The sequence below is a fragment of the Lycorma delicatula genome, chromosome 5 (assembly GCF_047948215.1).
Source record: "Lycorma delicatula isolate Av1 chromosome 5, ASM4794821v1, whole genome shotgun sequence".
Classification (NCBI taxonomy): Eukaryota; Metazoa; Arthropoda; class Insecta; order Hemiptera; family Fulgoridae; genus Lycorma; species Lycorma delicatula.
The window spans coordinates 111,936,613-111,948,731 of record NC_134459.1 but is presented as its reverse complement, the minus strand read 5'-3'; the positions used below and the strand labels follow the sequence as shown (position 1 = coordinate 111,948,731).

Here is a 12,119-nt window from a genome sequence, read left to right as displayed (position 1 = left end):
CATATACCAAATTAGCAATTGGTTTATATATGATTTTTTAATTTTATTTCTTAATGATTTACAATCATTTTTATATAATTTATGAAAAAGTATTTTTGATGTCATGTGGATTAATTTAACTAGATCAATAAATAAAATAATTTAATTAATAAAAATACATATAGCTGATGAACTGACATATTTCACTATGGTATTAAACATTCTCAGGTGTTAAATTTAACTTTTTTTAACTCAAATGAAACTGGGCTATCATCAAGAATAAATTAGTTATAATTATATGTGTTTTATTAATCTGTAGTGTTGCCTGTTTGTTTTATTATGTAGTTCAATAAATATGTAAGTAAATGTTAGAAAATTAAAAGGTGTTATCTCAATGAATTCTTATTTCTATCTGGACTGTAGATTTCAGATCTATTTCTAGTGCATGAAATCCATAGAAAAATATTTACCAGAATTATTCCATGTATAAGAAAATCTGATATCAGTACTGATTGTTGAAGTAGAATTGTTGATATCAGTAGAATCACATACCTAATACAAAGTTATGTGTTCTTATTTTATTTTTAAATTAAATCTCATAAGAAATCAACTAAAACAATTACATAGAGAAAATAAAACAATATATGGAAAACAAGCTTTCATTTGTTTACATAATACAAATCATAAGTTTAATTCAAATTATTGTTTTACTAAGGTATTTTTTTAAAATTAAGATCAGAGTAAGAAATCATGAAAAAAATGTTTGACAGATAATATGTATAAAAACATTGTAATTCAAATATACTACTAAAATGATGTAACAAATCTTTAAGTTTATCTCCTTTGAAGAAAGGGACCTGGTAAATCTTGGTACATTTATAAGTTTTCAGTGAAAACAGATTTAAGTCATTTGGAACTAATACAAGATAGTAATTACAACATTACAGCTTAATAATGCTTCAAAGACAGTAAGATACTGTTAAAAAAATAAATATAATTTATAACAAACATTTTTGAGAATTATAATAAAAAATCACATTTCAACTTCAATTTGAAAAGGAAAATAAAACTGGATTATGGTAATAAAAGATAGAACTGCAAAATTATGAAGAAGGTTTAATTTACATTTGTAACAACAAATGTTTTGTGTTTGATCAACATAAAATTTGTATCTAACATGTTACACAACTTTTCCCACTCTAATTTGGGTGCCGAATTCAAATATGCTATTGAAATTGTGTTACCACAAAAAATTTTATATAAATAGTAAATTTGTAATTTTTTTATATAATAAACTCATTTTTATCAAATACTGGTTTAAATTAAAAATAGTTTCTGTATTTTTACTCTTAAACAACATGCATACATGCTTAATAAAGAAAAATAAATAAATATATACACTGTATCATGAGAAGTAGACACGTATAATAATGTCTCTATGATATCATACGAATGTCTGTTGCCTACTACAGAACTTAAAATCTTATTCAGTCTAGCTTCACTTGTCTAAACTGTGTGTTATGTTTCACATAGTTATTATTAGTGTTTTGCTATATTTTCACCGATTACTTTAATACAAAAGTGATTTTTTTGTTTGTACTTGCTACAACACAGCTTCTGCAAAAGTTTGTGATGTTCAAATCATCCAGACAATTTTTGTTGTCTGTGTTTACGCCTAAATCTCAAAGAAAGAATTAAAGAATTTAACAATTCTGAATTGATAAAAACAGATTATAAATTTTATTTTGATTGTGCGCTCAGGGATCAAGATGAAATCTGGGTACTTCATGTTATTTGCATGTCGTGCTCAGTAAATAACTGAATGGTTGAAGGGGAAGTGAAGAAAATCCATGCCATTTACTGTACTGATGGTTTGGCATGAACCTAAGGACCGCTTCACTAAATGCTACTTTTGTATAACAAATATATTTACATTTTCATTCAAAAATATAAAGTTCATAAAATACACAGATGTATCCTCAGCTCTAAAACCTGGTATCACACGGGGAGGAGTTACCTGTTCCTGTACCATCATCTAATCTGACACTGTTAGAAGAAAATCTGAAAATGAAGCGGATGGTGTAGAGGATGTAAAAGAATTTCTTCCTGTATCTGATGAGAAATCTCCTCATTTAATTCAATATGAACTTAATAGTTTAGTTCGCGATTTAAAGTTATCAAAGCAGCAAGCTGAACTGCTGGGGGGTCTAAAATGCAACAGTGGAATCTTTTAGCGGGAAAAGTTACTATGTTTATAACACAAAATAAAATTCTTTCAACTTATTTTAATATGAAAATTTGTGTGCTTGTACTGATGTTGATGGCCTGATGAAAGAGATTGGAATTCAGTACACTCTGGGCATCTTTTTATTGACTTTTCTAAGGTTAGCATGAAAACAGTTTTATTGCATGATGGTAACAAACAGTCATTCATTCTATTAGCTCATGCAGTTGACATGAAAGAAACATAAGAAACTATGGCATCAATATTACAAGCAATAAAATACGAACGGCATATGTGGTAAGTTTGCAGTGATGTGAAAGTTGTTGTATTACTTCTTGGTTTACAAGGTGGGTTTATGTAACATTGTTGTTTTCTTTGTCTATGGGATAGTCGTGATACAAAAAGTTATTACAAATAAAGAACTGGCCATTGTGGCTGGTGAAAAAAATGTACAGCATTTAATGCAAAACATACTGCTGCCACTTCACTCATGAAAAATTTTGTAAACGCACTAGACAATGAAGGACTAGGATTTTAACCACTTAAAAATAAGTTTTCTTAAATTGAGTGATGGTAAGCTAAAGGAGGGTATATTTATCAGACCACAAATCACGAAACTGGTTAAAGATTCAACTTTTGATGATAAACTTGGCAAATGTGAACTAGCTGCATGGAAGTCTTTCAAACATGTTGTTGATGGTTTTTTAAGCAACAGAAAAGGCAAAAACTATGTTTTTTGTTTTGTTTATAAGCAATTAGAAAACTAAGAACGTTTAGGGTGTAGGATGTTATTAAAAATTAATTTCTTACACTCCAATCTAGACTTTTTCCCCCGAAAATTTGGGCTCTTTCAGCTATCAGCAAGGAGAACATATCCATCAGGATATCCTAGAATGAGGGATGACTACTGATGTTTTTTTGTTTAAAGAAACTGATCAAACATCATACAAGTGAAAAAGTTTGTCAACATATTTTAAAAACTGTTATTTTAAAATTGTATTAATGTATTTCAATTTATTTGTTTGAATACAGAAATTTAACTCATTTAACCAAATTTTAAATGAACACACATAAAAATTTTTTTTTAAATATTGATTTCACAGTGATTATGTATTTGTTGGTAAATAAATTGTATGTATCTAAAAAAACATTTAGTAACACACAAGTTCTATAACAGTTTTGAATTCAGCATCCCAAAATTAGTTAAAATCACCATGTACAATTCCAAATACACAATTTTTCTTTTTTTTTACCTAATCATTTAACTGTAAAAAGTAAATTTGTAATCTTGTTAAAAAAAAAAAATTATTTTTGTATAGAACTCTTAATAAAGTATGATGAGAACTGATAAGGTAATTACACAATTTTACTTGACAAAACTGCAAAAAATAGCACACATATCTATGACTTTTAGTTTTCAGTAAGAATCAGCAAAAAGCTTTTGCAGTAGTTAAGAAATAATAATTTTAAGTTAACAAAGAATAGTTAAAAATATTACTTTTGGCTTGTCCTGAATGAAATAACCCATTTTTTCTTTATTTATCAATCTCACCAGTATAATAAACAATTACAATAACAAACAGTACGTCTTAATACACTGTTATAACTTACATCCACATCTGCTGATACAATTTGACAATGACAGGTTGTAAAAATTCAATAATTAATTAGACGTATGAACTCAGAAATTCTCTCAACAGGATTTGATAAGTCACAAAAAATTCAGATAACTTTTTCTACATAAGCAACGCTACTCATTTGTGATTTTATACAGACTAAAACAAGGTTTTTTAAAATTCAATTATTTTAAACCATCTAATAAGCACATGCAATGTCAATTATATGTATATAATTTGTACTGTTATAATGAAATCAATGTAAACAATCTGACAGCAGCTAGTCACTCATGTAAATGGCAATAATAAGTTTGATAATACTGTTGAAATTAATGTTTCTGTAGAAAACAATGCATTAAACATACAGCGGCCAATCAGTAGTGGAAATTATGTTAATTAAATAAATATTAATAAAAGTACATAAATCTGAGTATATACATATAAATAAATGAACAAAACGAGAATTAAAAAACCGTTATTTAAGAATCAAATAAGTGATTCACATGAATTGTTTTGTATAAAGAAAAACCTTGATAAATAGACTTCTTCAGATAAAATACATTTCAATCGTAGAACGCTAAGTTATTTTAGATGTGGAAATTCAGTTTTATATTATTGTCACACATCTTCAATCTTCAGCACTATAACTGAAAGTATCCTATGAACGGCAAGAGAATTAAAATTTACCAAAATGTAGTTTAAAAAAATGTATAAATATCTGTACGGACATTTTTTTAATAGTAAAATAATATATACATATTAAATTCAATTTTATCAGTTAGTTAAAAAAAATAAATAATAAATAAAATACAATACCCACTTTGCTGATAATACCAATAATCCATGATATTCAATTAATAAGAGTTAATTAAAACAATAATAATAAAAAAGAAAGAAAAAATTGAAAATAACACGCAACACTGAACACGGCGTATTTAAATTGTGATCTAAAAACAATTAAAAATAATCGTAGTGTTCATAGGTTGCAAGCTGATATAAAGGAAGCTGATGATTAAATGGCTTGTAGATAACACACTTAATTTTTTAACATAAGGTGTCAACTTCTGGAATGATAACTTTTAGAGTAGAAGTAGAAGGGGAAAGAAGAAATGGGAAGGGATAGAGTAAGTCAGTGGCGGGAATGAGTGTGGAATAAATGGCCAATGATAAGCATTAATACTATTACACCTGATAATCAGAATCATAAAATACAATAAAAATATTAATCGTACAAATCTTCTAATATATAAAACAAAAAAAAATTAAAATACATTTTTTCTCCATATAAGTACACACACTACAAGAAATTACTATATGAAATCATATAAAACAGCATTAATCAATGAATGGAAAACTTTTAAATTAATTTCTCTTGACTTATTTTATATTATGTCATACTAATCATTAATTTAATTAATTATTAAAATATAAATCATATTTTATAAATGAATTATTTTCCTATATCTACAATAATTACATAAATAACTTTATCATTTAACATTTTAAACACTTCTTTAACAAACAGTAATTTTATTACTGTAAAAAAAAAAAAACTTAGAACAATGAGCTAATTTAATTTGTAACTTTTTATGCCTGCTTCATGTAAAAATCATGACAGATTTGACATGATTTTTACAGCCTAATGGTTAAGGTCCCTGATGCCAACCTACTGGAAAATACCAAAACTTATTGATGTAATTTTCATATGGAAAATATTATATCTTGCTGGGCAATAATTATATTATTTAACACTAAAATAAATATATTTTATTTCTCAATCCAAAACATTTTAAAACGTTCAAACCAAAAGGTGATATAATGAACAAAACAAACTTTGCAACCAAATTCTATGTCCATGTTATTTTGTGATTAATAGATATTTCTAGCTAAATTTTATAAAGCGTTTATTTTTTGAAGCATTAAAATTCTTAAATTGGGGAATCTGAAGTAAAACTTTCAGCATTTAGATTTTTTAAATTGTCTTTAGGAAACTGAATTCACTCTGCAATAAGCCATGTGAAGACATATACTCCTCACTACACTAAATGCGATAACATACATAAGTAATGTTATTTTTAGATATGTATATGGGTGCTATGATATTCTGCATGAGGATGGACAAGAAAGCAAGATCAGTTTGGATGCTACTTCCTAAGCTACCAAAATAAAAATCCTGCAGTAAGACATTCATTTTCAACCTGGAACAACAGTTTTTTTTCAGGTAACAGGTTTGATGTTATCATTTCTTTCTTTTCTTGCTAAACTTTTAACCTCAACATATTTATCCACATCAAAATTATCTGTTTCATATATTCCTAAAACTTTCTCCACTATTTTTATCTTTGTACATCCCTCTAAACCTGATATCTTAATATATAATCCACCAACCAATTTAATAGTCTAAAAAATTCTCTCATAAATTTATTTTCTCTCAGAGACAAACATAACTTACACAATAATAGTGATGCACATGGTTACACCACATAAACTTATTACATTAAATTATTTAGGATTAAATACTGTTGCTTTTACATAAATGTTTGCATTAATATTCTGGACGCTTAGGCGGTAATTTTATTGAATGAGGATCACCCTGCTAACAACCTACTAAAGGACACATGTAATATAACTGATTTGTTGTCCAAAATATAAGTCTGTCAAATATAACTTTTATGAAAAGAATTTTTACTACAATGACAATATAGGTGAAGGATGAAAAATATTGAGCATCTATCATGATTTGAACCTAGGACCTACTACATAACAGACATCTCTAACAGATTAGTTACAAGGCCACCATTACATAACTGGTTTTGAAATAATAATATTTCATCTTAATATGTGATATAAAGATGTAGATATGAGATTTCAGTAACAGAAGTGATAATCCAAAAAAATTCTTTAAGGGTTTTTTTTTATCCATTAAGGTTAAAATAAAAATAACACTAACATAAAGTGCTCAAAGTCTTTATAAATAAAATTATCATACTACGAATTGAGAAATTATAATCCTGATTTGTTGATAAATTCTTTTAACTACAGCTGCACGGAGATACAGATCAGATAAACAAATTATAACACAAAAATGCATTTCTATAGATAAGACATAATTAAATTAGCTGAATAATTAAAACATTCTTTTCAATACACGATTAATAAATACTGATTTTATTACAGGAAATGCAAGATTTACATCTGCATATACATTACTATCAGAAATGAAATGGATTATAAACAATGAAATATAATAACCTCAATAATATCATGTTTATAAAATGCAAATTAATAATTTAATAAATTGTGATAAGTAACTGATTAATAAATGTAAATATTATTATATTTTATGTGAAAATTTACAGATTAACTACAAAGAAAAATTTTCATTTAGCATGCATTCTAAACATTGTACATTTACTGATTATTTGACAATCTTAGAAAAAGTATTCTTTTATCAATAATACCAGCATGGAAGAATAACTAGTGAATACTGATAATTTATTACTTCTAACTCACACTTAGAAATCCTATCTTTATTTATTTATATCTGTTTTAATTATTTCCATTTAAAAATTCTGACCAACTAAAAATAACAATAGTCTGCAATTTTTTCCTTTACATATTTATTTATACAACTCCAATCTCATGTTTAAAAATCATTACTTTGAATAAATTCTTGTCTACTTTTATAGTCCAATGTATTTAAGTACCTTATTTAATCTAAAAAAAAGGAAGAATTAAGTCTGAGAAATTACATTTTCAAGAATTCACTATCTCAGATAATAACAATATAAAGTTAAAAAAAACCTGAAACCAAATTAACTTATTGAAATCAATTTTTAATAAATCAAGTGTATATATATTAATGAAATAAAACACATTTTAATTTTCAATATTTCCATAATTATTTTGATATGTTTTTTTAATGTTATATTTATTTGACTGAATATACATGAAATGTTCTAAACAAAAAGAGATTCCAACATTATCATATTACTCAAAGATATTCATAAACAACGTGATACATGATCATACATGGTCATACTTCTCAATAAATTCAGTTACTACACGTGACGATAGAACATTTTTAAAATACACAAAGAAGGTAAGGATTGTTAACTTAAGTGACAAACCTTGTATAACTATGTTATTTTTTAGCATTTGTAGAAAAGAAAATTAAGTCTAGGTTTAATAAACAAACAATTCTTAATTATGATATGAAAAAATGTAATAAGTTGGAAGTCAAGACCTAAACAATGTTAATTGTTTTCATGATTAATTAGATAAAGATGTTCTACAAAAAACTAGAGTGATAATTAAAACCCAAGAGTAAAATAAAATACAACTTATAACTTCAAAGTCAATTACATAATAGAGACAAGAAATAAAGTTAAAATAAAAAATGATAATCTACTTATATAAAAAAAAAAAGAAAAAGGTAATTATATATAAAAATAATCCAATAAATAAATTAATAATTATAAAACTTAAATTCATTTTAATTTAAGCACTTTTAAAATACTTTCAAAACTACTTTTTTTTTAATACTTGTTTTCCCAGTTTTTTCTGGGGGTAGGTGTGTGGGATTTTGGGATTTGACAGGGTTTTTTATAGCTAAAGAATTTGGAACCTGGTTGAGAGAAAATTATGCTACTGCTCTACAGGATGTTGAACATACAAAGAGTAATTAAGAGTAATTTTATTAAAAAATTTGGAGATTAAATTAAAATTTAACACTTTTGCTTCATACATGAGAATAATTTATCAAAGTTTATTTATAGTTCCATTTCTACTCTATACTGCACACAATTAATATTATATTTTAACAACTATAGGGTTCTATTATTTTTCTAACATCCTTTTCATATTTGATTCTAATTAATCTATCTATTAAAGATCAGCAGTTCCAGGTGTTTACTACACTTTAAAAAAAATTTTTTTACCTCCGGGACCACTGCTAGGTATTGCTTCTGAGGATGATATGAATGATTTGTAGGTGGAAAATGCTATGCCATGATTGGGATTCGAACCTGGGTCCTCTGGATGAAAGGCAGAGACGCTACCACTCTTGCCATGGAAGCTGGCCTGTGTTTACCACAGGTACCATATAATGTAATTACATCAAGACAATAACTATCCTCTCAATCCTTATTTGAGATGTTAATAATTAGTATGTTTTAAGTTATTTATTACAGTAAAAGTAAATAAAAAAAATAAGAAAAATAATGTAATACACATTTTTATTTAATCTATATAGCATTTACTTTTACAACCACCCATGCTTTTAAAGATTAACCTATAAATGTTTTTCTTGAACTTGTAGTAGTTTTAACAATAATAATTAATTGTTAAGCTTTATAGATTAATGACTATACAAGAAATTTTACTTTTGTATAATCTCTGTTAAACAGTAGTATAAATACAATACATTTATTTAACAGGTAGTTGGGAAAATTACAAAATTAAATAAATTAATATATGGTCAAATTTTTAAAGTTTAATCAGGAGTAACGAGCAAGGCCAAAAAAAAATTAGTATGAAATAGCAAACACAACAGATAAAAGTATTAAAAAAGTTGGTACATATCAATTAACGTGGTAGTTCTGGTTGCAAAGCACCAAATTTGTATTATAATTATTTTCAGCTTAACTATATCATTCTAATCAAATGACAAAATTAAAGATTAAAATTTAATTAAATTAATAATGTATCATTACAATATTAAAGCAAGATAGTAAAGTAAAATGCTTATTTCTTACAACTCTTTTTAATTGTTAGATCTAGTCAAAAGAGTTCTAATAAACTGATAATGGTCCACAGAAATTGATCTTTTCACTAGGAACAAAAATGAACACATGGCTTACATCATGCTCTATACTACTCAACAATGCAGAAAAGAGTTGCAACAGTATTCTGTTTTGGGTAATCACTGAAAATGTACTTAAGGTGATGACTAATCAATAATTTTGATAGTTTTGCATTAAGTTAGCAATGATTTTGTCCATGATGGTTGGCAAAGAAAATTATTTAAAAATATATATTTTTGAAATAAGAAAATTAACAAATTTTTTATAACATTTCTAAAACCTTACTTCAAAACATTTTCTGCCTTCTTTACAGTCATCTTCAGTGACTTGTGCTACTCGTCTCATCCTGGTATCAGGTGATGTTATTCCTGGAGATATTTTTGTAATCAGGCAATCACCTATTTAAAATGTGATGAAAAGGTGTGTTTGATCTGAACTGTTTAAATTTATTATACTGTTGTAATATATTTTAATGCAGATCACAAGTCCACCAACACTGACAAACTTCATATTCTATACATAAACAGAAAAGGGGCACATCTTAACAACTTGAACATTATGAACTACATAAACACACAACAGTGATAAATTAACTACATGAATAGACACAATTCAACCACCCTTTTTAAACACATCCCATGTGTGAAGTCTGCTCAATTTAAGAAATCCATCAGCAGATGCCAGGATGAGAACAGCAGGCCTAACCAACCTTGTTTTGAAACAAGTTAAAAATGTTTTATCACACAATTGGTAAATTTTATAAGTTTATATTTTTTAAACAAAGTTTTAAGGCTCAAAAATATAATTTGAATAAACTTATTGTGGTAGTAATAGTATGAAATGATTAGATATTGGTAAATAGGCCCACATAAATTGGGGAATTATAAAAGCTGTGATCTAAACTAATAAAATTGTTACAAGAATTTTTCTAAACTGCAAAAGCAGTGACTTTCAGGGGTATAAAATGCTTCTTTATTAATTTTTGACTGCATTATAATTCTTCAGAACAAAGTAAAAAGGCTACATGGATATTACTTTTTTTTAAAAATCATACAACATACAAAGAGGAATATTTTCAGTAAACACCGAAGAGATTAAACTCAAAATATAATATAAATTAATAATTTGGAGATCACTTTATTAAAAGATTTAATATTAAGAATATATAATTGGGCAATATTTCATATTAGGTTTATCATTTAAACTGCAAACGATGAAGATAATTAATTTCATAAAACGTTTATAATTGTGCAGAGTGAAAAATACATACTAACCTAACCTCCAACAGCTCAAGTGCATTTGTCAGTAAACAATGCACAGCAACTAGAAATAAAGATAACAGTTTCGTTAAACTGATGGAGTTAGATCCTTAATAAGATGTTTATGTAATATTATGATAGTAATTAATTTTGAAAGTTAGATTAAAAGATACTTAGTAAATATACCTTCAGGTTGCGTAGCAGTGTTGCTGAAAATGTGCCCAGCACCAGACAATCCTACCATCATGTTACTTCACTCCAAAGTGTATTAAATACAAACAATACATTTAGCCAGCCTACATAGAATAAGAAAGAACAAACAATTAATTTCAATAACTGAAAATAAACAACAAATTATTCTTTTCAAATCACTATCACTAGACTAACGCGAACAGAACCCGAACTAGACTGCGATGTTTCAGACAGTTTTGGTGAAAATGGTTTTAGGATCAGTTGTTACAGTCAACAAAGAATATTTTAAATTTGATATAAAATAACGATACGTCGCTCTTTAAGTTCACTAATACGAATTACACTTAACAAATAAAGAATAACTTCACAAAAAAATTAAATTACAGTAAACAGATTTTCAAAACGAGATGCGAAATCTCAAATAATACTTATCTATGAAATTATGAAATCTATAAATCTATCTATGAATTTATAAAGGAATAAATTGCAATGGCTCAATAAGAAAAGGTTTTGAGCTTGGAAAATTAGTTTACACTGCACGCTGACTCTATGTACAGTAGATGTTGAATATAAATAAAATTAATTTAATAAACATTATTTTTTCTTGTATGGATCAAAATTATCATGCGAGTATTTACAAGAAATTATTTATTTCCATAGATTATTTTTGAATTAACAAAAACAATAAAATCATTAAAAATAATATCCTATTTACTGAAGTTAATACATTTTTATTTGTTCTATTGGTATGTTTGATATTGCTACAGAATCCGCGAGTTTTTAAAATGACCAACGGCATTATTTCTGAGTTCAGAATAATTTATTCTGGTTTCTTGTCAAAATTTTTAACCACAGTTAATTGTATGAAATTAATTTTTTTGATTATGCAGGGTTACTGGGCGATTCTTTCATTTTCGTATGTAAATATTAAAATTGTATCTACTTCCCCAAATCATTGTGCATAAGTTTTCTCAAAAAAGCCCATAATAATAAAGTGTTTTGAGTATATGTACTTGATATTAATTGTGGAGTCCAGATTACGTAT

At 26.4% G+C, this 12,119-nt stretch overlaps 1 protein-coding gene across 8 annotated transcripts in view; it reads right to left on the bottom strand.

The window, feature by feature from the left end:
- Med (Smad/Smad4 homolog Medea) overlaps positions 1-11,390 on the bottom strand; it is an 86,193-nt gene extending 74,803 nt beyond the window's left edge. For 4 of the 8 annotated variants that reach the window (XM_075366869.1, XM_075366870.1, XM_075366873.1 and 1 more), the window contains exon 1: positions 11,069-11,390. In XM_075366869.1, coding sequence (XP_075222984.1) covers positions 11,069-11,129 — 61 coding nt within the window. In that variant the 5' untranslated portion in view covers positions 11,130-11,390. Of the gene's footprint in view, positions 1-9,908; positions 10,137-11,068 lie in introns of all 8 variants that reach the window. The other 4 variants (XR_012756510.1, XM_075366867.1, XM_075366872.1 and 1 more) reach the window with 2 other exon arrangements.
- Between the last annotated feature and the right edge of the window lie 729 nt (positions 11,391-12,119).